General features: G+C 46.0%; 1 protein-coding gene across 2 annotated transcripts in view; it reads left to right on the plus strand.

The window, feature by feature from the left end:
• Positions 1 to 26432, plus strand: part of INO80 (INO80 complex ATPase subunit) — a 392097-nt gene that overhangs the window by 68089 nt on the left and 297576 nt on the right. For both annotated transcript variants that reach the window (XM_077464921.1, XM_077464922.1), the window contains exons 2-6: positions 791 to 981; positions 12462 to 12628; positions 13059 to 13126; positions 14666 to 14818; positions 15439 to 15559. In XM_077464921.1, coding sequence (XP_077321047.1) covers positions 839 to 981; positions 12462 to 12628; positions 13059 to 13126; positions 14666 to 14818; positions 15439 to 15559 — 652 coding nt within the window. In that variant the 5' untranslated portion in view covers positions 791 to 838. The remainder of the gene's footprint in view (positions 1 to 790; positions 982 to 12461; positions 12629 to 13058; positions 13127 to 14665; positions 14819 to 15438; positions 15560 to 26432) is intronic.

Genomic DNA, 26432 nt, shown 5'->3' on the forward strand with positions numbered 1-26432 from the left:
ATGTAAGTCAACATAAGGATGCCGCCTTCGGGTGCAGTGTTCTGCAGGCAGCAGCAGTATAGGTCCTCACATCTGACGGCGGGCGGTCTGCATTTTTTTTTTTGTGTCTCCCTACCCTCAGATGGCATTGCTTTGGGACATCCCATACAGTTATTACTGTGGTGCTTTGTGTCCCGTGATGTACAAAAAAGAAAATAGGATTTTTATAACAGCTTACCTGTAAAATCCTTTTCTTGGAAGTACATCACAGGACACAAAGGTCCCTCCCCTCTTTTTTGGGATATGTATATGTTTTTTTGCTACAAAAACGGAGGTACTCCCTGTGTGGGAGGGGTTATATATGGAGGGGGACTTCCTGTCTGTAATTATGCCAGTGTCCATCACCTGAAGGTGACGTATAACCCATACAGTTATTACTGTGGTGTCCTGTGATGTACTTCCAAGAAAAGGATTTTGCAGATAAGCTGTTATAAAAATCATATTTTTATGTTGGTAAGTCGCTCCCAGAAATGCAAAAAAAAAATTTTTTTTTCTGCTCCTAGAAGCTGAAGCTTGTAAAATGCTTCTAGCCTCAGTGTGCATGGACACATAGGATAACACAATTTGCTTCTAGAGAAAAAAAACGCTCAAAGCAGTTGCTAGGTGCTTAAAAATAAGCTAGTGTGCAATGGAGCCTTATGTTTTTTTTTTTTTTTTTTTTTTAAGTTTATGATGATCTGTTTCTTGTTTGCAACTGACAAAAAAAAAATCTAAATTTTAATTTGTTAATGTAAGAATTTTTCTTCCACAGCCTTGAGCTCCTTGAGGCTCACATTCTGTATGAAGAGAGGTTGAGTCTATGGCAGCAGAGCTAGAAGCCACAGAGGATGGCTGTTCCACAGACCTTGCAAAGCCCCTCTACCTTCAGTACCTGGAGCGCTCCCTGCGACTGGACCAGTTTCTTCGTCAAACATCTGCTATATTCAATAGAAACATCTCCAGGTATTCACCTGCATGTGAACAAATGACATTTAACTTTCCTGTATATCTTAATTAAAGTTGACAGGAATCATTTTCTATATAAACTATATAGAATTTTTTTATAATTATCTTCTGTTTTGTGATAATTTAAAATGCATGTTGAAGTGAATTTGCGAAAACTGGAGCTTTCAATTTCAAAGCTTAAAATGGAACTTCACCCAAAAGTGCTTGTTTGCATTCTCCACCCCTCCTCTGTCACATGTGGCACTTTTTTTGGGGGGTAGGGAGCAGGTATCTGGTTTTGAAAGGCTTCACTGCTGGTTTCCTTTAGTTAAGATGATGGTGCTTGGACCCGAAGCCGTTTGAAGAATCGGGTCGGATGAGGACAGCGCTGGATCCATGGACAGGTAAGTGTCATTATAAGTCAGCAGCTACAGTATTTGTAGGCGCCGACTTTTAATTTTTTAAGGGAAAACTGGAGCTCATCTTTAGACCTATTTCACACTGGGGTGTTTTTCAGGTGCTTTTGGGCTAAAAATAGCGCTTGCAAAGCACCTGAAAAATGCCTCCCCTGCAGCCCCAGTGTGATAAGCCCGAGTGCTTTCACACTGGATTGGTGTGCTTGCAAGACGTTAGAAAAAGTCCTGCAAGCAGCATCTTTGGGGTGGTGGAGGAGCCGTGTATGCAGTGCTTCTCAATCCGCCCCTGGCCATTGAAATGAATGGGCAGCATGAGTCCGACTTCAATGAACATGGGTTCAACTTTGATCCCTGACAATACCAAGCACTGTGTCTGGTATGAATCGCCACGCAAAATGTAAAAAAAAAAAAAATGTCTTGGGCTACCACTCAAGGAGCATACCAGGCCCTTCGGTCTAGTATGGATTTTAAGGGGAACCCCCACGCCGATAAAATGGTGTCGGGTCCCCCCCCCAAAACCCATACCAGACAAGCGATTGATGGGTGCTTTGGGGCAGGGGGGGCCCTGCACCCGCCCACCCCAAAGTACCTTGTCCCCATGTTCATGAGGACAAGGGCCTCTTCCCGACAACCCTGGCCATTGGTTGTCAGGGTCTGCGGGTGTGGGGGCTTATTGGAATCTGGAAGCCCCCTTTAACAAGGGGGCCCCAGATGCTGGCCCCACACCCTATGTGAATGAGTAGGGGGTACATTGTACCCCTACCCATTCACCTGAAAAAAGTGTAAAAAATAAAAAAGCACACAGGCTGTTAAAGTAATTAAGGCAGCTCCGGCGTCTCTACTGACTTCTCCCGTCTTCTGCTCTTCTGCCTTCTCTTGCTGTTGTCTTCTGCCTCTGTCGGTTCTTCTCCACTGAGGTTTCATAGTTTCATAGTTTGTAAGGTTGAATAAAGACACCAGTCCATCCAGTTCAACCTGAGTGAGTGTCTACAATTGTCCCTATCCCTGTACATTGCACACTCACATTGGTCCCTACCCTCAAGGAGCCCACATTCCAAGGTCCCCATTCATATACTAGGGCCAATTTTGGACAGAAGCCAATTAACCTACCTGCATGTCTTTGGAGTGTGGGAGGAAACCGGAGTACCCGGAGGAAACCCACGCAAGCACAAGGAGAACATGCAAACTCCAGGCAGGTAGTTTTGTGGTTGGGATTCAAACCAGTGACCCTTCTTACTGCTAGGTGAGAGTGCTAACCACTACACCACTGTGCTGCCCAACTACACCACTGTGCTGCCTTCTCCGGTTCTGCTCCCTCTGTCTGCTTTCTTCTGCCTCTGCCGGGTCTTCTCCGCTGTCTTCTCCTCCTATTCTTCTTCTGATGTTGACTCAACGCTCTCTCCCTCTCTATTGCTGGGTGCGCGATGTGCCACTACTTATATTGGCATGGGCTGGGGTCACCGGAGGCCCACCCCGTGTGATGTTGCCTCCTCATCATATACCGGGCGTCGGCGTCATATGAGGCGGGGCCTCCAGGTGACATCACCTGGTGACCCGCCCCATGCCAATATAAGTAGTGGCACACCGCACACCCAGCATTAGAGTGGGAGAGGGTGTCGAGTTAATATCAGAAGAAGAACAGAGGGTGAAGACAGCAGAGAAGACCCAGCAGAGGCAGAAGACAGTGGACAGGGGGAGAAGAACTGATAGAGGCAGAAGACTTTAGCGGGGGAAGCGGAAGAGCCAGAGAGGGGAGAAGAGACACTGGAGCTGCCTTAATAAATTACTTTAACATCCTGCATGCTGTATTTTATTTTTGACACTTTTTTTTTCTAGGTGAATGGGTAGGGGTACAATATACCCCATACTCCTTCACATAGGGTGGGGGGCAGGAATCTTGTTAAAGGGAGCTCCCTGATTTCCATAAGCTCCCCGCCCGCAGACCCCAATGGCCAGGGTTGTCTGAGGAGGCCCATGTCCCCATCAACATGAGTTCAAGGTGCTTTGGGGCAGGGGGGATTGGGGGGGGGGGGCGCGCTCGCTCGTCCCCACCCCTTTCCTGATCTGCCAGGCTGTGTGCTCGGATAAGGGTCTGGTATGGATTTTGGGGAGGCCCCCATGCCGTTTTTTTGGCGTGTGGGTTTCCCCTTAAAATCCATACCAGACTGAAGGGCCTGGTATGCTCTTGGAGAGGGAACCCATGCCATTTTTTTTTTTTTTTGATTTGGCGTTGAGTTCCCTATCAAGATCATCAGAGCACAAGTTGCATGCCAAAGTCAGATTAGTTAAGACTGCGATCTGACTTTGATCCGACTTCAGTGATATTCAATGGGCTGAAGTAGGATCAAAGTCAGACCAAAATAGTTCAGGGAGCATTTTTGGACCAGGTAAGACAGCTCCCATAGGAAAACATTGATTTTCACACGTCATGTGACATAAGGTTCCCAATGTCTGAGCGTTTGTCTTACCAGTATGAAAGGGGCCTAATTGAACATGTTATGTTTAGATGTGTTTGAAGATAATGAAATCGTTTCATTTTTAATACAGTATTGCCAGGGAAACTTGGATAATGCTGAAATCCACAAATACTGTTTAAAAAAAATGAATTCAGTTATGCATAATAATATTTTAATGTATTTTATTTTCAGCAAGTCTGCGTTTATAATTTTTTGCAAAAGAGCCTGTGAAGCATTTGTAACCATAATCATGGGTGGATGGATCATGGGTGCAATGCTCGGGCTCCTGCAGACATTTGCTTCAACGTTGTTTGTACTGAGGTAAGGACCTTCACGAAGTAGTTACTGAGCTGGAGGAAGTGTCAGTGGACTACGAGTGCAGTAGTCAAAGTACTTGTTTTCTATTGAAAACATTTAAGTCTGTCTACCATGGTGTAGATGCGATTTGTAGTTCATTCATGCACAGATCACTGTAAGGCTGGGCTCACACCATTGTGAAGTGGATGTGGGTTCCCTCGCATCCAATTCCCAAAAGCAGGAAATTTGGACTGGCTCTCGATTCATATATCTCTGCTGGGGCTCCGGTGCGAATTTGCACAGGAGCCCTGTGCTTTTTTGGTCCGTTTCAGGTCTGAATTCAGACAAAAACTGAGGCTGAAATCGGACCTAAAATGTTGAACCAGGATGCACCGGACCCCTGCTGGGAGCCGCATGTGGCGATGGTGTGAATCCAGCCTGAATGATTAACTTAGCTGTGCCATGCAGAACTGACAGCTGTTATGGGAGGGGAATAGAGAGACCTCTTGCAACCACGTTACACAAATAAATATGGATGTAACATTGCCTAGGTGAAGGTAGCCCTAAATTCCATGCATAAAAATACTCAGGTTGGAGAGGTATGGGTGGAACTTTGAAACCGCCAGGCGCTGTTACATTGCACATTGCTGTCAGTTTAATAGTGGGTGTCTTTGACAACAGAAAAAGGCAGAGGGAGGAACCTGCATGATGGAGACAGTTCAGTGACAAAACTTTCCTATGTATGTTCCCATATATGTGTTTTAATGTTGAATATACTTATATACTATATATATAGTGGGTATAAAAAAACATCTTACCCCCCTTTAAAAAAAAAAAAAAATCACATTTCGTGATTGATTCCGTGGCAGCATACGTCTGGGTAGCCCTGCCCTCACTCCTACCCGTAGGACCCCTCTCTCATAAATTTTCAGACTGAGCCTGAGGCTGCGTTACCTTTTGTCCTCACTTATAGGACCAGTTTTGTATGAAGTATTCCTACCGCTTGGAAGTATTGACAGCCAGGTCTCAGGACAGCTGTGCGGATGTCAGGAGTATCTTGTGGTATCCAGAGGTCTTCCATGGTTTGGCTCAAGTGGTCACGGAGTCCCCAGCTATCAGCGGGGTAGTGGCATTATGGCACACATGTGTAGAAGATCGATGTCTGGAGAGTGGGCCCTGCTATTGGCAGACGTTTGCATTGGCTGGGAGCCCTGCTATTAGTGTGTGGCTGTTAAATGTGCCCAGTACAGGATACAGCAGCTGCAATCCTGGATCCGGGTCGCCCTGCAGATGCATTGATTGCCCTGGGGGAGAAGTCTAGGATACACGAGTATGTTTGGCTTGAGGTCAGCAGAAGAGACCAGATGCCATGTGGGGTGTTAAAGGGTAACTCCACTTATGTTAAATAAAAATAAAATAACCAAAATGAAAACATGTGGAGAAGTGACCTTGAATTCCTCTCCCGTCATTATATAGACATGCCTGACCATTAACAACTTTTGTGAGTAGCCATTTGGCTGTGTGTTTTTTATCATGCAATTTCATACGTACTGCACTTAGTTTGGCGCACTTCTTTCTTTTTTTGCATTGTATTTTTCCTAGAGAGTGGTGCTTCTCCTCTCAAGATTGCTGCTGCCACTGGTGCTTTGAACTTGAACTTTTATTGACTATAATAATTTTTTGGACATTATTATAAATTTTTTTAATCACCCCCTTTTCCCCTTCCCTCCCTTTCTTTTTATGAAAAAAAAGAGTTTCTACTGTGATTGGTCCTTTGCGCCATCTCATCCTTATTTTTGTAAAACATGTGGAGATGACTATGCTCTGGGGTGATCAATGTGTATCGCATTATTTATCAAAGTATGGTGCAGTCGCCTACCCCCTTTTTTTTTTTGCCCTGAGCAGTTAACGATTTGGTTAACCTGTTCAGATCCACGCTATAGCCGAATGACGGCTACAGCGTGGACCTGCTTTGCCGGGAGTGCGTCTATTGATGTTCTCCCATGCCCGAGCGGCCTGCGTGCCTCCTGCAGGATGTGCGCGGCGCGTTCTGTGATCAGTGAGTCTGAGACTCACTGGTTCACAGATCGGAATAAGGGGACGATCCCGACCCTTACCACATGATCAGCTGTCAGCCAATGACAGCTGATCATGTGGTGTAAACAGGGCTGGTAATCGGCATTTTAAGAGGCCGATCAGCAGCGGCTGTGAGAGGGACATCAGTCCCGATCATGGAGAGCTGCCACCAGCTCCTCAGTGCCCATTTGTGCCGCCTGCCAATGCCACCAACAGTAAACAGTGCTTACCAGTGCCGCCCACAGTGCCACCTATCCATGCCATCCAATCAGTGCCCACAATCAGTGCCTCATTAACAGTGGTGCACATCAGTGCCCATCAGTTCCACCTATCAGTGGTACCGGTCAGTGCCCATCAGGGCTGCCTTATCTGTGCCCATCAGGGCTGCCTTATCTGTGCCCATCAGGGCTGCCTTATCTGTGCCCATCAGGGCTGCCTTATCTGTGCCCATCAGGGCTGCCTTATCTGTGCCCATCAGGGCCGCCTTATCTGTGCCCATCAGGGCCGCCTTATCTGTGCCCATCAGGGCCGCCTTAATTGTGCCTATCCATGCCCATCAGTGCAGCCTATCAGTGCTCACTAGTGTTGCCTCATCAGCGCATATCAATGGAGGAGAAAAATTACCTGTTTGCAAAATTTTATAACAAACTATGGAACATGATTTTTTTTTTCTTTCAAACTTTTCCATATTTTTAGGTTATATGTTTGTTTAACAAAAATAAAAATCCCAGCTGTGATTAAATACCACCAAAAGAAAGCTCTATTTGTGTGAAAAATTTTTTAAAAATGTAATTTGGGTACCGTGTTGTATGACCTTGCAATTGTCATTCAAAGTGTGTCAGCGCTGAAAGTTGAAAATTGGTCTGGGCAGAAGGGGGGTTTAAGTGCCCAGTAAGCAAGTGGTTAAGCAAGGTTTGCTTTATTTTTCCTTAATCACCTGCTGCCAATGCTCTGATGTGAGAATCTGCAGTGTCAGTAGTCCTTTAGCAGCAGCTAACCCCTTAAGGGTTTCTTTCACCTAGCAAACAGAAACAACTATTACATTGTCTTGGCTTTGTAAAACTACAGCAGCTGCAGTTTGAATTGGGAAGATTATTTTATAAATGACTAAATGGGTTGAGCAGCTATTGTACATGTTATAATATTTTTTTCCAAACAATATGGAGTCCTCCCTTAGACCTATTTTAGCAGGTATTTCTTACTGTGACAGGTCTTTGTGCAGCTGGCAGTCCAATCCCTCTATGACGTGGCTGCTCTATGCAGATTATACCTGGAAGGGGGCAGTGTCTTCCTTACTGGTACTTTTTCCTGGATTGTCAGACATTCTGTAGGCCTCTTAAAGCTGGTATATGGGGAGCTAACTAATGGACACTTGCCATTTAATTAGCCACTTCAATACCAGGCACATTTCCCCCTTCCTGTCCAGGACAAATTTCAGCTTCCTGCGCTGCCGCAATTTGAATGTCAATTGCACGCTCATGCAACACTGTACCCAAACTACATTTGTATCATTTTCTTCCCACAAATAGAGCTTTCTTTTGCTGGTATTTGATCACCTCTGGGTTTTTATTTTTTGTTAAACAAACTAAAAAAGACCTACAATTTTGAAAAAAAATTCCTTTGTTTCTTTTATATTTTGTTTTCTCCTCCACTGATGGGCACTGAGAGGAGGCGCTGATGGGCACTGAGAGGAGGCGCTGATGGGCACTGACAGGCGGCATTGATGGACACTAATAGATGCCGCTGATTGGGCAGGTACTGACCGGTGTTAATGCTGGGCACTGATTGGCACTGTGATGGACACTGGCACTATGGTGGGCACTGATTGGCACTTGAGCAGTGACAGGAGTTAATGGTGGGGCACTGACTGGCAGCTGCTGGCCACTGATTGGCAGCTGATGGGTACATTTGATGGGGGCTGTGCTGACAATCAATTTGCTGATTATCAGCACAGACACCCCCCCCCCCCTACAGGGAGAGCCATCGATCGGCTCTACCTTTCAGCGTGAACCGAAGAATGCCATTTACCGTACTTCCTGGTTCACGAGATGATCAGCTGTGATTGGTCCATCAGAAGCTCCTTACCATGATCGGAGACGCGGTGTGTCAGACTGACCCGTTGACGTGTGCCGGCATGTTATCCTGCTGGATGTCGTATGATGCCCAGTCAGGATAACAGAGCCATTTCCCGGCCGTCATTCTGCTATGGGCCGGATGGGAAGTGGTTAAACCTCTCCAGATCTGCATGTATTATGCACACCTTGAACTGGGCCCCTTGGTGTTCGTGCCTTGGCAGGCAAAACCCTGTATGAATTTCCTGTTTTGATCAAGCATCCAGGGAGGAAGATGACAGCGACCAACAGGTTGCCACAGGTAGTCAAGACACTCTAAAGGAGTCTGTTATAACTCTCCCTGTGCAAGGATTCTCTACTCTGACAATGTCGAGCTTTTTACTTGCAAGACCGGTACACTTCCCAAATTAATCCTCTTCAAACAATTCCTAAAAGGAAGATGCAGATGAGGATGATCTATAAGCAGGTTTTTGTACCTCTTTTGTAAGGTCCCGCAGAGGTACCTGCAATGGAGGTATTTTTACCACTTTCAAAGAGTGTGTTGCCTTTTTTCCTCTATGATGTTTAAGTTAGAAGCTCATGATAGAAGAGTGGTGCAAAATTGAATAGAAGGCCAGAGCTGCAGAATGTCTTAGTGGTCAGCACCTTGCAGCACTGGGTTGCTCAGTTCAAACCCCAACCAGGACACTTCTACCTGCACTACAGGGTGTCAGATTAGGCACTTATGAGGAAGAGTTTTTTTTAGCATAGTAAGTCACCTTTTTGGTTGACATGACCTTCATGAGCTTTGCCGTATGCATGGAGTTGCCATTGGAGGATGCTGTGTCCTTCGGGGTTATACTCCATCATGATGATTAAGTGTGTCCTTGGGTGGTGCGGCGTCATCTTGTGTTGGTCTTGTCCTTAGGGGGTATATCTGTCTGCAGCTGCAGACTGTGAACCTACCTTAACCCTTGCTTTTCTTCCAATGTAATGGAAGTTGGGATAAAGAATAATAATTCTACCCTAAAGAATAATTCTGACAAGTGGGACAATCTTGTCTGCATTGCGAGAGTTTAAACTGTCCCTTTCAAGTGCTAGCTTAATTTGATAGCAAAGAGCTACGTTTAGTCTGGCTTCCTGCCTCAGAGTAAATGTCTGATAAATGAAAGAAGACTGCAGTTCAAGAGTCAGTGTTTAACTCCAAAGAGGTTTTGCTCCTGCAGTTCCGGCTTGGAGTCCAGAAAGAATTGAAGAGAATAAGAGAGTCCTCAGCCAAGAAGTCAGCAAAGAGCTCCACTTCTGGGGGAGAGGTTGCTTACTAGTATTTTTCAGATTGTGCCAGCCATACATAATTTATGGTTACCTGGTTGCTTCTCTTCTGAAAGAAGGGTACAGCTTTGGTCTCGGATGCTTGGACCCTCAGGACGAACACTTCAGGCCATGTTAGACAATCGGTTACCTTCAAGCCTCTGTACCAGGAGGAATTCTTTGATCCAGAAACAAAAAGACAAATTCTGCTAGCCAATGTCAATCTTAGGGCCGGTTCACACTGCAGGCGATGCGAGGCGACACCGACTTGCCTCGCCGCGACCTGCCGCGACCTCAGCGGCAACTTGCAGATGACTTCTGTATAGAAGTCAATGCAAGTCGCCCCGAGGTCGCCCAGAAGTAGTACAGGAACCTTTTTTCTGAGTCGGAGCGACTCGAGTCGCTCCTCTCAGAACGGTTCCATTGTACAGAACGGGGGCGACTTGTCACACTGCGGCAAGGCGAGTCGTGTCGCCTCGCATCGCCCGCAGTGTGAACCGGCCCTTACTGTCTCTGGGGATGGCAATTCCAATTCCAGCAGATGTGATTTTAAAGTGTTACTAACCCAAAACAGTAAAATCAGTCTGTATATGCAGTAAAGTATGCTTGTTATACTAACTGTGGAACTTAAAGTGGTGTTCCACACACACAAAAAAAAAATGATTAAAATTAAATAAAAAAAGAAAGAAGAAAAAAGAAAAACATTTGGAAATGTTTTATTTTTTTTAACTCGCCTCTAAATGCCTGTTGCTAGGGGGTCCCTCGTAGTCTGCCTCTTTCAGTGCCTGGGCTGGTGACATCACTTTCCCTCAGCGCAGGAAGGGCTCAGCTCTGCCCCCTCCCTCCTGTCAGTCATCTGGGACACGTGACAGGTCCCAGATGACTGCACTGCCAATCATGGCGCGCGTCGCCGATCTGTTTGCCCATCTGTGAAGACACAGCTGGGTGCCCACAGTTGCAATGCCAGCGCCGCCGAGAGAAGGGGGGGGGGGGGCGGACGAGCGGGGCTTCGTTCTCTCGCATTGTCGGACCCTGGGACCAGTAAGTGTCCGATTTATTAAAAGTCAGCAGCTGAAGTATTTGTAGCTGCTGACTTTTACTTTTTTAAGGGGAACTCCTCTTTAAGGGATTAATCCTCTGCATTGTGTAAAAAGGCTGTTTGATCCTGGCTTCTCCGAATCTCCCTTTCTTCCACTGCCCCCAATCCATCTCCTGATAGTACAGAGCCTTTGGAGTCATTCTGCACATTCTCAGTTTGGTGTGTATTGCTACGTTTGTTTTTTTCCTGGGGGGGGGGGGACATGTGATTGGTACAGGTCCAATCAGCACTTTCCAGACAGAGGGTCAGGTGTCCTGCAGCCTCATAGGACAGTCAGAGGAGAATGAAAACTCCTCTTACAAGCTTTAAGCAGACATTGATAGAAGTCACAAGACTGCTATATACTGCTGATGAGAATTATCATTTAGCCATGCATAGTTACTAAAATAATTGCATTTCCATGTTCTGTGTACTGTGGGCGACCAGATATAGTGAATGCAGGAGTCCTGGGTTTAGTAACACTTTAAGATAAGTACTATTATTGTTCAGAGGGATGCCTGTTTCCAGAGCTGTCTTCTCTGATGTACCGATCCACTCCTTCTCTAGACAGGGATCCCTGTCAAGAACACAGAGAAAGTTCTCAGAACCCTACAAGAGATTAGGTGACTAGTCTTTCAAAAAGGGTAATCTAACTCCTATGCAAATCCTTGTGTATCTGAGAAAAAAAAAGAAAAGTTTTGCTATAGGAGGCAAGCCTGGCCAAGGGAGACATAGACAAAGGAAGGGGAAGATAATTTATCAGCTTAGATGAGAACACAAGACACCTATCCATTTTTCCCAGTTTTTTTTTCAAATTTCCCAGAAGCATTACGTTAAGCATAGGCATATTTCTCAAACGGTGCATTTTTGTCCATTTCCCGAACTCGTGGGCCAAAAACAGCATTCTCATAATGGCTACTGCCTAATCGGAGAGACATAGGACGGGGTCTGGAACTAACATAGTATTTTATAAAGAGTTTATAACATCTTGCCAGTACCAATGTAATTTTGGACACCTCCAAATATAAAGGAATCAGGGGATTTAGCACATCTAAAGCCCTGTACACACGGTCGGACTTACCAACAGAAAATGTGCGATCGGATCTTGTTGTTGGAAAATCCGATCATGTGTGGGCTCCATCTGACTTTTTCCGTCGGAATTTCCGACACAAAGTTTTGAGAGCAGGATCTAAAATTTTCAAACAACAAAATCCGACCGTTTAAATTCCGATCACGTGTAGACAATTCCGACGGACAAAGTGCCATGCATGCAGAATAAATTACAAGAAGAAAAGCTATTGGCTATTTCCCTCTTTATAGTCCCGTCGTACGTGGTCTACGTCACCGCGTTCTGAACGGTTGGATTTTCCGACAACTTTTTTGCGACCGTGTGTATGCAAGACAAGTTTGGGCCAAACTCAGTGGAAAAAAATGTGACGGATTTTGTTGTTCGAATGTCTGACTGTGTGTACAGGGCATTACACATTCAGGATTTTCTTCCCTTCCCACCCTATACAACAGCTCCGGAGTATGATACACCCTATGTACAGTGCATTCGGAAAGTATTCACATCGCTTAATTTTTTTGCTTGTCGAATGCACTGTCAGTGAGTTCTGAATGATCTTTTAATCATCTCAAACGGATGCTGCTGACACAGACCCTAAATAAGAAAAACAAAAGTTCACAACAGTATTGAATTTTTGTGTATTGTTGGATATAGGTAATTGTAAAATGGGAATTATAGACAGACCGTGCTCATTTTTTTTATCATGTTTTGGATCTCTTCCACCTAACATGCCTACACCACATTCAGTGATGAGAGTGAAGATGGCTTGGATGAGACCCCCCTGCTTACAGAGTCTGAGTATCCTTCCATGCAGGTGAAGGAGGAGCCCATGTCACCTCTGCTTGGAGAACTGTCAGGAGAAGTTAATCCAGGACTGCCTTCTGTTCACTCGCTCAATGGAGTCCTACAAACAGGTTTGTTTTAAACTTTAAAAGCTGTAACTTCTTTATGCTTCCAGTTGTATGAGAACCCCTTTCCATGCCTAGCATTCAACAATTTAATTAAGCTACATAGGGCACTACACGCTGTGTCTATCCTTATTGGTATGACTTGACTGTTAAAATTTGCAGTCACAGTGAAGATTGTAACTAACACCACAAGTAGATAATATTTATAATAGTGTTTTATTGTTGTTAGATCTTTATACAAATGTTTTGTCTCATTATTCTGAAGTGAAGATACAATGCTGCATATTGTTCAGACACTTTTAAAAGCAGAACATTTTGAGAAAAAAAAATACATTTGTAAACTTTAAATTGTTGCAGAATAGACTATATCTTTTTTATTATTATTGTTTATACTGTGCATTATCTCAGAGGAGATAATCATGTTTTCTCTCTTTAGAGCCAAAATTTGAGCGGGGAAGTTTGTATAACTTTTCAAAGTTAAAGAAAAGTCGAAAGTGGTTAAAGGTAAGTAATGATGTGACTCTGCTTCATAATATTATATCTCTCTACTATGGAAGGATACCCTTAACCAGCTAACATACCTTATCTGTAGATTAATATTGCTAGGCACAGGTAACCAAGAAAAGCAAATATACAAGGTATCTCACAAAAGGGAGTACACCCCTCACATTTTTTTTTAACCTTTTTATTATATCTTTTCATGTGACAAATCTTTGCTACAATGTAAAGTAGTGAGTGTACAGCTGTACAGCTTGTATAACACCACTGCCTTGCTAAAGAAGCTGAGGGTAAAGGTGATGGACTGGCCAAGCATGTCTCCAGACCTAAACTCGATTGAGCATCTATGGGACATCCTCAAATGGAAGGTGGAGGAGCGCAAGGTCTTAAACATTCACCAGCTTGGTGATGTCATCATGGAGGAGTAGAGGAGGACTCCATGATGGTGGCCACACAAAATATTGACATTTTGAGCCCAAGTTGGCCATTTTCACTTAAAGTAGTTCTGCACCTTTAAAAAAAATATTAAAAGCCAGCAGCTACAAATATCCCTGTCCCAGGGTCCAGCGATGTCGGCGGCAGATGACGAGCGATAGCTCGTCTCTCTGCTGCCCCCGCCGCCATCCTCTGTCAGGGAATCGGGAAGTAAAGCATTGCGGCTTCACTGCCCGGTTCCCTACTGTGCATGCGCGAGTCGCGCTGCGCATCTCTGCTGGTCCCCGCTGTGTCCTGGGTATTGTGTGTTTCCCAGTACACAACGGGGGGGGGGGGGGGGGGGGGCGAGGCATCTGCGGCGGTCTGCTGCGGTCTTGTCCCAGAAGTGGGTTCAGATACCTGGATTATCCAGGTAACTGCACCCCTTGGCACCGGAGGGGGGGAGGGATCAGATGAGTGGAACTTCCACTTCAGGGTGGAAGACCGCTTTAAGGGTGCACTCACTTTTGTTGCCAGTGGTTTAGACATTAATGGCTTTGTGCTGAGTTATTTTGCAGGGACAGCAAATTTACACTGTTATACAAGCTGTACACTCACTACTTTACATTGTAGCAAAGTATAATTTATTCGGAGTTGTCACATGAAAAATATAATAAAATGTTTACAAAAATGTGAGGGCTGTACTCACTTTTGTTAGTATCTATGTTAGACTTTTGACAGCTGGGGGAGTGTCAAGGTGCGTGTTCCCAGCTAGGATACCATGTTGTCTGAAAGCTCTGGTTTCTACTAATGACTGGGAAACAAGCAACATGGTTCTTGACCATGTAATAACCATAACATCTATGAAAACAAACTACGCAGGGTATTTATGCATAAATGAATTTGGGAAAAATTATACGTGCCACAAGAGAAATGCTAATTTTCTGGTTTTCATGCAGTTCTCTAGCATGCAAAAAGAAAGTTCTAAAGTTATCTACTGCATGTATGTTTTTTGTGATTGGTGCTATATATCACTGATTTTCCCTGCAAAAGAAATTTCTTGACTACAGTAAAAATAAATATTCTAACATTTTCTGTGACTTTGAAATTCTTTTGATTTGTGTCTTTTAGAGCATTCTGCTAAGTGATGATACTAGTGATTCAGATTCAGTGAGTGATGAAGAAGAGAATGGCTACACTCTTTCTAAAGAGGAGCTTTATAACATGTTGCGGATCCACAAATACAAAAAACTACACCAGAACAAATATCACAAAGACAAAGAGGTACTTCCAAGAGCTCCATTCTTTCTACTAAAAGTACATCTATAGGCAAAACTTTTTTTTCATTTTGGATATAGTAAGAGAAGCGTATAACCTCTGTTTGTTTGTTTTTTTACTATTTGTGCCCCATTAGAGAGATTTACCTTCACTTCCTGTCCTAGCCAAAACAGGAAGTAAAAGGAAATCCCTGTAAATTAATTAAGAGAATCCCTTTGGGACCTCCAGGTCACCAGAACTATTGTCCCCATTGGAAGATTTCCCCTCCATTACTTTTCTGGGGACAACCCAAAATGTGGGGTTTTCTTTTACTTTTAATGCTAATGGTAAACACGACAAATAGAGAGGATGAATCTCCCTAATGAGGACACAGACGGCAATAAAAACCTGACAGGGGTTCTAATTAATCTCCACTACATCCAAAACTAAAGAAAAAGTTTTGCCTTTAGTTATACTTTAATAATTTTAGTAGAATTGTGCAAGTTTATGGATGTCTTATCTCCAGCTCTTTTTGTGTTTTTCTAGAATGACCTGTCCTGATTTATTTGTTAGTTTTCTTCAGAAATGTGTCCTTTCATAATTCTACCCATGTCTGTCATTTATCTTTGTCTTATTTTGTGGTCCAGCTGCAGGGGTATCAGTATTACAGTGCAGGTCTCCTGTCCACCCATGATCCTTTCTATGAACAGCAGCGTCATCTCATAGGGCCAAGAAAGAAAAAAATCAAAGATGAAAAAAAATTTAAGGGTGAGTGTATGAAATCAGATATTCATGAAATGTCATTCTATATCAGTTTGTTTAAACAAATGTTTTTTTGCTTTAGGTAAATCATTATTGACAGGAAGAACCACAAATGTAATAATGGGCTATTTTGTTAACCACTTAACAACCGGCCCATAGCCGAATTACAGCTACAGGAAGTTTGCTTAACTCTGGGCAGGTGTACTATGACATCCTCCCAGAATTCCGCTCTTGCGCAGCCTCTGGGGTGTGCACCCGAGAACATCCGTGACCGCCGGGTCACGACCGTTTACCACGTGATCGCTCCATCAAGTGACGGAGCATTTAACTTGTAAACAAGCCGGCGTTGTGACATGGTTCCTCTCCTCTCAGTGTACCGATCGGTACATTGTGAGTGGAGAGGGAGAGAGATCAGATGACAGCAGCGCTGTGGGCTGGATCTGTAGGGCCCACAGCGCTGCTCTGTGACAATTGCAGTCACATCCAGCCATCCATCCATGCTAAGCCATCCCTCCCCGCTCAGCCATACCCTGCAATACCCTGCAATATTCTTCCATACTCTGCCATACCCTGCCATAATCTGCGATACTCTGCAATACCCTGCCATGCTCTGCAGTACTCTCCAATACTCTGCCATACCCTGCCATACTCTGCAATACCCTGCCATACTCTGCAATACCCTGCCATACCCTGCAATACCCAGCCGTACCCAGCCATACTTGGCGATACACAGCCGTACCCAACCATACCCAGCCATGCTCAGCCCTACTCGGCTGTACTTGGCCTCTGTATGTGGCCAGGCTGTGGAAGTCTCACACGTGTGGTATCGCCGTACTCAGGAGGAGTAGGAGAATCTATTTTGGGGTGTCATTTTTGCTATGTACATGCTATGTGTTAGAAATATTGTATAAATGGACAACTTTGTGTTGAAAAAAAAAAAGTGTTTTAACCACTTCCGTCATATGACGTCCTTTATTTTATGTGGGGATATCTGAATTGATGCCTGCAGCTACAGGCATCATTCAGATATCAGCTTTTTCAGCCAGCGATTCGCCCCCCCCCCCCCCCCCCCCCTCCGCCGCCCTCTAGTGCTTCTACCGAATCACCGCTACGATCAAAGTCAGGATCGTTTTTTTTTTTTATTATTGCAGGCTTTCCAGCCTAGAGATGAGATGTGGGGTCTTATTGACCCCATATCTCACTGTAAAGAGGACCTGTCATGCCATATTCCTAATACAAGGGATGTTTACATTCCTTGTAATAGGAATAAAAGTGATCAAAAAAATATTTTTGGAAAAAAGTGTCAAACATATACACAATAAATAAATAAAATGAACAATAAAACATTTTTTTTTTTTAAAGCTCCCCTGTCCCCGTGTGCTCTCATGCAAAGGGAACGCATACTTAAGCTCCGCCCACATATGAAAACTGTGTTCAAACCACACATGTGAGATATTGCTGCGGATGTTAGAGCAAGAGCAATAATTTTGGCCCTAGCCCTCCTCTGTAAGTCAAAACATGTAACCAGTAAAAAAAATTTAAAGCGTCGCCGATGGGGATTTTTAAGTAGTGAAGGTTGGTGCCATTCCACGAACGTGTGCAATTTTGAAGGGTGACATGTTAGTTATCTATTTACTCGGCATAACTTCATCTTTCACATTATGCAGAAACATTGGGCTAACTTTACTGTTTTGTTTTTTTTAAAGCACAAAACTGTTTTTCTCTTATATTCACCGACCGACACAGCTCCTCTCTTAGCCATTGGATTGTTATGCCCACCACTGGGAGAATAGCAGGCATTACTTGTTATGTAACACTCAGAACTTTTCAGTTCCGCCCAGGGGGCAGTCCCTTGGGCAACAACCCTCCAGCCTGCAATGCAGTTTTATTTTGCCTAGTGAAGGAGAAGGACCTAGGAAGCCTGCAGGCTCATCAGTCCATGCTTTTTTTTTCTGCAGAAGCTTGACTTTTTGCACAAGATGATTGATCCTGTGATCTGCTATCAAGAGCCGGCGGAGAGACAGGCTGGATACCCTTATCCTTGTAGTCTCCCCAGTCTGGCCATCGAGCATGTGCAGGCTGCAGCACCGCGCTAGGCAGGCCAGAACGAAACCTCAGCTCCAGAGGTGGTCATGAGCTTTTATGCTCCGGGGCACACATATGATCGGGCTACTGATGTCTGCGTCACAGTGTGCCGGGCCAACAGACACCCTGTACTGATCAATGAGTGGGTCTGTGATGGAATGTCTCCCAGCTCTGCAGGACTGGTAAGTACAGCTCTCCCTGCCTCGCCTCGTTGGTGCTGAGAAGCTGGGCTTTCCTTGGTAGGTCGATTCAGGGGTCCCTCACCTCCCTTTCTTATCTCCCTATCCCTCACCCCCTCCCTGGGGAGATGCTGCTGAGCAGTTTGTGTGTGCCTGTACAGGGGCTCTCTGGGGCGGCTCTCATCTGGGGGGGGTGGCGCTGACTGGCTGAGTCCTGGGTCCTGTTTTTCATGTGCCTGGAAGGTGTCTGTGAGGCTATGCTGGTGTCTTGTGCAGTGCTGTACTCACCGCCGTTATTTCTCCCTGTCCCTCATGGCTCTGGCATTCGGCGGCCATCTTAGGTGTGGGCAAGGGAAAGCATGCTCTCCGGGGGATTAGCGGCCATGATTGTCCCTATACAGGACACCGGCAGCCATTTTCTTGAAGCCTGAACACGTTTTTTAGTGTTCTCTTGTGCTCTGACGGCCATTTTCCCTGTGTTTTATGTCCTTGTGCTGGACGGCCATTTTCTTGAAGCTTGAGCACACTTCAGAGCGGTTTCAGTGCCATTTGCAGCCGCTTCCACCGACCGACACAGCACTGTTTCCTCTGCACCTGGGAGCCAACAGAGACTACAGGCACTACCTGCTGGATAGCGCAGAACCCCTCAGGGTGGTGAGTTCTGCAGTAAAGAGCCCCTCAGCCAGCAGCAGTAAGGAGTGTGGGACTGTCACTGGCCTAAGTCCCCTTCGGGTGGCAGACAGGGTAGGGTCAGCATGGCTTCAGAAACTTGTGTTTCTTCCACCGAAATCCAGGCAATTGCAACCGGGGTCGCCTGCAGACTGTGCAGTGCCCCTGGACACTCTGACGGCGGTCCTCAATTTGTTCGTTGCCAAGATGGAGGCGGCATGTGGGCAAAAGGGTGAAAAAAAGCGGCCCCTGCCCCCCCCCCCCCTGTCCTCTGGGGAGAGCTCTGACGCAGACCCTGGCCCTGCTGAGGCTGGTGATCCCTGTTCTGTCTTGTCAGTTAATGCTGACCAGGACTGTTTGGACAGTGAGGATGAGTCAAAACGCTTGTTGGAGCACTTATCACAGCTGTGCGTGATAACCTGAAGATTCAGGAGCCAGAAGATCCCTCTGCTGATGTAGCGGTCCCTTTTGGGTCCCGTAAGCCAGCACGTTCACCTAACATGTTTCCGTATATGACTTATTTTGACAAGTTCATTTACAAGGAATGGGGTCGCCCGCAATGGACCTTTTTGGTCCCCAAATCCATGGCGATGCGTTACCCCTTTGAGGAGAGCCTTCTCAAAAAGTGGTTGGCTCCTCCGGTCGTGGACCCCCCAGTATCCAGGTTAAATAAAGTAACTACGATCCCAGTAGAGGGGACTCCTGCATTTAAGGATCCCACGGACAGGAATGCAGAGGCAGTGGTTCATTCCTTGTTTACGGTGGTCATGTCTGCTGTGCGACCGGTACTGGCATCCGCACTTGGCCCTGGACACGGCCCTGGATACCCTTCCTCTGTTATCCAGGGTTTCAGTGTCAGCAGCGGTGCTGAGGCGCCTGATTTGGTTAAAATGCTGGTCTGCTGACCAGGCATCTAAGAAAGCCCTGACGGATCTTTCCTTCCTTGGTGACTGGCTTTTCGGAGCCTCCTTGTATGACATTATTTAAAATGCCACCGGTGGCAAGAGTACCCTACTCCCACAGGCCAGGAAGGCTAAGGAGCCACACCGTAGGCAAGGGCCCTCTTTTTCCGCTCACAAACAGCTTTTTTGTCCACCCGGAGCTTCGGCTAAATGTCCCCCGCCTGACAGGATGACCACGGAAGGACAGAAACGTTCCTGGAACCCGCAAGCCTAACATGCCTGTGAACAAAAGTGCTACCGCATGAAGGTTTGCCCCCACCCATGTCTTGGGTGGGGGGGGGGGGCGCCTTCGGAAGTTTGCAGCCCGGTGGTCCTCTCGACTATCCGACCAATGGGTCTGCGATCTGATTTCCTCAGGCTACAAGATAGAGTTTATCTCTTGGCCACCAAACAGATTCTTCCCCTCCAGCATACCTGTATCCCCGGCTTGCCGGGAGGACCTCTTGAGGGCAGTAAGGGACCTGCTGAGTTGCGGGGTGGTTGTACAGGCTCCGGAATCGGAACGTTTCCAGGGATTCTACTCAAATCTGTTTGTAGTTTCCAAGAAGGAAGGGGTACGTCTGCTCCTGAGGGCATCTTCCACCTCCGAATTAGAGGAGGATGTGGCGATCACCATGCAGAGCCTGCAAGAATTTGGGTGGCTCTTGAACCTAAAGAAGTCAGTGATTGTACCGACCCAGCATCTGGAGTACCTGGCCTTGCTGCTGGACTCCAGGGAAGCAAGAGTTTTTCTCCCTTCAGACCAACTGCAGACTCTCAGATCTGCGGTAAATCTGCTGATGAACTGCAAGTGGTCATCGCTCCGCTTCTGCATACGAGTCCTGGGACTCTTGGTATCCTCCTTCAAGGCAGTACCATATGCCCAGCTCCAGAGTCCTGCAGAAGGAGATTTTGACAAAGTGGGACAAATCTCAGTTGTCCCTGGATCGAGAGATCCAGGTGAGCCAGTCAGAGATTCCCTGAACTGGTCGCTGAGGTCCCCAGTGATTCAGTCCAGGAAGTTGTTCCTACCTCTGAAGTGGACAGTGGTCACAACGGACGCTAGCCTTTCTGGCTGGGGTGGAGTGATGGGGGTTCAGTCAGCTCAGGGCCTCTGGTCGGCGGAAGAATCCAAGTTGCCGATCAATCTGCTTGAGCTAAGTGCGATCAGGCTGTGCCTCTCCACATGGTCGATGAGACTACAGGGGGTCCGATCAGAATCCAGTCAGACAACGCCACGGCTGTGGCATATGTCAATCACCAAGGAGGAACAAGAAGCTTAGCCGCCGCACGGTTGCTCACATACTTCGGTGGGCAGAGCGACATGTACCGGCCCTGTCGGCCATTTAAATCCCGGGAGTGTCGAACTGGGAGGCGGACTATTTGAGTCGCTAGATGGTGGACCCAGGAGAATGGAAGTTGCATTCGGAGGTATTCCGGCTACTGTGCCTGAGGTGGGGCACACCAGACGTAGATCTTCTGGCCTCCCGTCTCAATCGGAAGGTGCCGAGATTCGTGTCCAGGACAAGAGATCCGTCGGCAGACGCGCTGGTGGCTCCGTGGGATCAGTACCAGCTGATCTACGCCTTTCCTCCACTGAAACTGTTACCACGTCTGAGCTGCAGAGTGGAGGTCGAGGGGATCCCAGTGATTCTGGTCGCCCCAGATTGGCCTCAGAATTGTGGGAAAAAATGACAACTTCAAAATGCTCACCATGCCTCTTTCTAAATACCTTGGAATGTCTTCTTTCCAAAAAGGGGTCATTTGGGGGTATGAGATAGGCCATCAGTACTTCAGGTGTGATACATTTTCAGATATTGGCACCATAGCTTATGGACTCTATAACTTTCACAAAGACCAAATAATATACACCAATTTGTACTTATTTTTACCAAAGATATGTAGCAGTATAAATTTTGGCCAAAATGTATCCAGAAAAATTACTAATTTGCTTAATTTTATAACGGAAACTGAAAAAAAATATTTTTTTTTACAGAATTTTCAGTCTTTTTTTTCTTTTATAGCGCAAGAAATAAAAAACCCAACGGTGATTAAATACCACCAAAAGAAAGCTCTAATTCTGTGAAAAAAAGGACAAACATTTCATATGGGTACAGTGTTGTATGACTGAGTAATTGTCATTCAAAATGTGAGAGCACTGAAAGCTGAAAATTTGTCTGGTTATTAAGGGGGTTTAAGTGCCCAGTGATCAAGTGGTTAAGAAAAACTTTACCACTTAGTTGAAAATGTACACATAATTGTTGCAGCATTTTTTTTAGTCCCCTGGTCTGCTTTTAGATTTTGCCACACCATTAGGGCTCATTTACTGTATATGAGGCTGTACAAATGAAAGTTTTGGGGTTTGCTTTCCCACCTGGAAGACACAGGTGCTGTGTACAGCTATATGCAGATATACAGTTTGCCTCCAGGGTTTTACATCTTTATACTGTTTGTGCAAGAGACCTTAAAGGATAAGTTCACCTTTGGGAATATGTTATATGTTTCACCCCTTTTTAGGGTGGAACATGTAATATGTTCTCACTCCTGCAGCCTCTCGCAGATCCCTCCCCCCTCATTGTGCCAGTGGGCTGGGGATCTTCTCCCTGCACCTGCTGTCACAATTCGAAAAGAACGCGGCCACGTGGGGCTCTGCCTACACAGTGGCGTCATTCATTCACAGAGATTTGTGAATGAATGAACTACAAGTACCAATAGCCTCTGTGGCTGATAGATTGTAGTTCTCAATGAACTGTCAAGATGCTAGTGAGCACTCTAGGTAGTTCATTGAATCTTCCTGTTATTGTGTAACTGCCTGCCCGTACGTGGTATAAGCAGACAGATACACTCACAGTCTGCACGAGCCTGAGAGATTGTACCTGTGATCTGCTGATTACGAGTGCAATGCTTTACAGGCTGTTAGAAAAAATAAAATAATAAATCCTTACTTTTTACCTGTAGAAAAATGTACATTTATTATTATTATTATTATTTTTTTTTTTATAAAGGCGAACTTATCCTTTAATCACTTTTTTTTTTTTTTTCCATTAAACATGTATTGTTTATTGAACATTATTGCAGAGAGTACAATCACAGTGGCAAACACCGAACAATCAAAAGGTGTTGCGTCATAACCATAACAGTAAAGAAAGAAACATTTCTCCGTTGCAGTAGACAGTATGGATCACAGTCAAGCAAAGTCATAGCACAGACATGTCATTTACGTCAACATTACATCAAAGTTCCTGATTACACGTGGCAGCCTCTTGCAACCATCTATCCCAAATTTTATTGTATTTAGCTGGGCATCCCCTATTTTTATATATAAATTTTTTATATGGGAGCGTGGCATTAACTTCCCGTTTCCAGTCCTCCACCCTGGGCGGAAGTGGTCTCATCCACTGTCTAGCTATCACTTTTCGAGCAGAGAACAAGGTTTCCTGCAGGAAGGTTTTGGTAAATTTATCCAATACGTCGGGGAATATCCCTAGGAGACAGGGTTTGGGGTCGAGGGCCAAGGGTGAGCCCATAACGTCATGTAGAAATGATACAACTTGTTTCCAAAGTTCCTGCAGTTGGGGGCAAGACCAGATAAGATGGAAGAATGTCCCAGTCTCAACAGTACATATCGGGCAGAACACAGATTGATTCGTATTATATTTGGCGGTCCTAAGGGGGGTGAGGTATGCTCTGTGAACATGTAAATTTGAGAAAGCCTGTCTTGGAGCCTAGGGGACACCAGCTTGCACGTCTCCAGAGCCTCCTCCCATTCCTTGTCTGTCAGCTCACCTACATCACCCTCCCAGCGGGACTTTAGAGCATATGCCAGTCTCGCCGAGATGGGGGCCGCAAGCATACCATAGAAGCACGAGATAAGCTTTTTGGGATCAGTATCCTTCACTATGGCGACAATAGGGTTGGGAGCAGGCTGAGGCAATGACTGCGGAAATTGTGCCCTAAGTGCATGCTGAACCTGAAGGTACTGAAATAGCATAGTGTTTGGGATACCAAATTCCTCCTGCAGCGTCTGGAACGTTTTAATAGTGCCATGGTGGATCAGGTGATGCATGTAGTATATTCCCCTCGATACCCATAACTGAACACTCTGGATCTTTTGAAGTTCTGGCAATTGTTTGTTATGCCAGAGTGGTATATAGTCATTTGGTGACATAACATTCAATTTAGTGGATGCCAGATCCCAAATCCTTCTGTAGTGAAAAAGCATGGAGTGTTTACCTGGCTCTAGTGTAGAGCTCCCAACCCCCGTCGAGACAGCAGCTATCGGATCATCTGCAATTTGTGCCCAGGTGGGGCAGAGAAGGGTAAGAAACCGTTGTTTATCAGTCTTGTCCACATGAAAAAGTTGAGACAGTTGTGAGGCAACATAGTAGTGATTTAGATCTGGAAGAGCCATGCCCCCCATATCAGTCGGGCTTTTCAAAGCCTGCCAAGCAAGTTTGTGCCTATTATTCCCCCATACAAAGGGCCTAAGAAGACTTTCCAGGGATTTAAAATATTTTAGCGGTAAGTATACCGGGGCGTGCCACAACACATACAGTATTTTAGGTAATTAAACCATTTTAATAAGATTAACGCGCCCCCAAACCCCAAGGGGGAGACGAGACCAGGCTTGAATCTTGGTGCGCACTAGGGAGAATAAAGGGTCTATATTCAGTGCAATATAATCTGCCGGAGTCCTAGAGATATATACACCCAGATATTTAATAGTTCCCACACGCTGAAGAGGCAGACTGGCCTGAGATTCTGACTGTGGAAAACTGTCAATAGGTAAGATTTGGGATTTTTCCCAGTTAATACGAAGACCGGAAAAGCTACCAAACCACTCTATCGTGTGCAGGGCCTTTGCGAGGGAAGGGCCAGAGTCTGCCAAGTATAACAGCGTGTCATCAGCGTATTGACTGATTTTCTCCGTTAGTTGACCCACCGTCAGTCCCCTGATCTCAGGGTCTGTACGGATCGACACCGCTAAAGGTTCTGCAGCCAAGGCATAAAGTAGTGGGGACAGTGGGCACCCCTGCCTGGTACCCCTACTGAGGTCAAACGCCCGGGAGGACCACCCATTTGCCACCACCCTGGCCGTTGGGTGATAATACAATAGCTTCACCCACCGAATAAAGTTGGGGCCGAAGCCGTATCCTTCAAGACACCTCCACAAATATCCCCATTCCACAGAGTCAAATGCCTTAGCCGTGTCAAGTGACACCGCCACTCGCTCACCCACCGCCTCATGAGTTGCCTGTAGATTAATATAGAGCCTGCGTAGATTGAACGACGTGTTCCGACCCGGCATAAAGCCCGCCTGATCAGCCTGAATCAGGGTAAGGATCACTCCGTTCAATCGAGTAGCAAGTAGCTTAGCTAAAATCTTAATATCTACCTGTAATAGGGAGATTGGGCGGTAGGATTCTGGGAAACCTGGATCTTTTCCAGGCTTGGGTATCAAAACTATCGTTGCCTCCCTCATGGATGGAGGTAGTGTCAGTGTATCAAAAAGACTCCCGTAGAGGGCGAGAAGCCGAGGCGCCAGTATTTCTTGGTAACGGGAATAAAATTCAACGGGGAGACCATCTGACCCCGGTGACTTGGATCTTGCAAATTCCGCAATAGCACACACTATTTCATCGGTGGTCAGGGGAGCCTCCAAAGCCTGCACCTGTTCCTCAGTGACTTGGGGGAGGGAAACCTGAGCTAGAAAGCTGTCCATCGGGGTGGTGTCGTTGGATACTGTAGTGGTGTATAAGTCCGCAAAAAAGTCCCGAAATCTAACTGCTACCTCAGAAGGGTCCGTGATCATTGTATCTCCTTGTCCACGCAAAGAGATAACAATCGGGTGTCTGTCTTCCTTATGCACTAAGTATGCTAGCAACTTACCAGCTCTTTCCCAGGATTCAAAATATTTTTGTTTGGTAAAAAAAAGTTTCTGTCGAGCCTTGTCATGGTGCAGTTGGGAAACCACTCTCGACTGTAGTCTAAGTGCATCGGCGTTAGCCGTAGACGGGTCGTTTATGAAGGTGTGTTCCATGGAGCTCAAATCCGCCTCAGCCTCAGTAAAGGCAGTAGCCGAATCAGCCTTGAGCCTATTAATGTGGGTAGTCAGTACCGAACGAGCATGTAGTTTAAATGCATCCCACACGGCCTGAGCCGAGGCCGTGTGGTCATTGTCCTCAAAAAATCTTATCCACTCCGCCTCAATAGTGTCATCTTCGGGTAATAATGTCAGCCAGAACGGATTTAACCGCCACGCCCGCGGAGGCCTACCCAGGGGTACGTCAAGCACTATAGAGTAGGGGTTGTGGTCCGAAAGCAGTCTGGGACAGAACAATACTTCCCTGAGTCTGGGAATGAGTTTTTGAGATATTAATATAAAGTCAATACGTGATAGAGAACCATGCGTGGGTGAGAAGCATGAATACTCTTTCTTTTGAGGGAATTTGTGTCTCCAAGTGTCCACAAGATGAATGGTGGCTAAGAGCCTGGACAGCCTAGTGGTCCCAGCCTGCCCCACCATCAACTCGGGGGGTTTGAGCCTATCCAGGGAAGGATTAAGCGTAGTGTTAAAATTCCCCAGCCAGATGAAAGGAACCGCCGGGTGTCTGGACATAAAAGACAGTCCCTCAACAACCAACGCCATGTTAAATGGAGGGGGGATATAAAAGGCCATAATAAGGTAGGGTTCCCCATATAATTTAGCATGCAGAAAAACAAACCTGCCCTGCGGGTCAGTAAGAACTTCGCAAAGTTCAAATTGGACAGACTTAGCTACAAGTACCGAAACCCCCCTCGAGTGAGACGTGTAGGTGGAATGAAATGCCCACCCAATCCAAGGGCGCTTAAGGGCCATCTGCAGTCCACCCTCCACATGTGTCTCAACCAACACCATCACCTCCGCCCTTTGCTTCTTGAGGAACGTGAAGGCTGCCGCGCGCTTAATTTTATCACGCAGGCCCCTCACGTTCCAGGTAAGAAATCGTATAGATGCCCTATAGA

The sequence above is a fragment of the Lithobates pipiens genome, unplaced genomic scaffold (genome assembly GCF_037356315.1).
Source record: "Lithobates pipiens isolate NorthernLeopardFrog02 unplaced genomic scaffold, aLitPip1_a1.2 Scaffold_30, whole genome shotgun sequence".
Taxonomy (NCBI): Eukaryota; Metazoa; Chordata; class Amphibia; order Anura; family Ranidae; genus Lithobates; species Lithobates pipiens.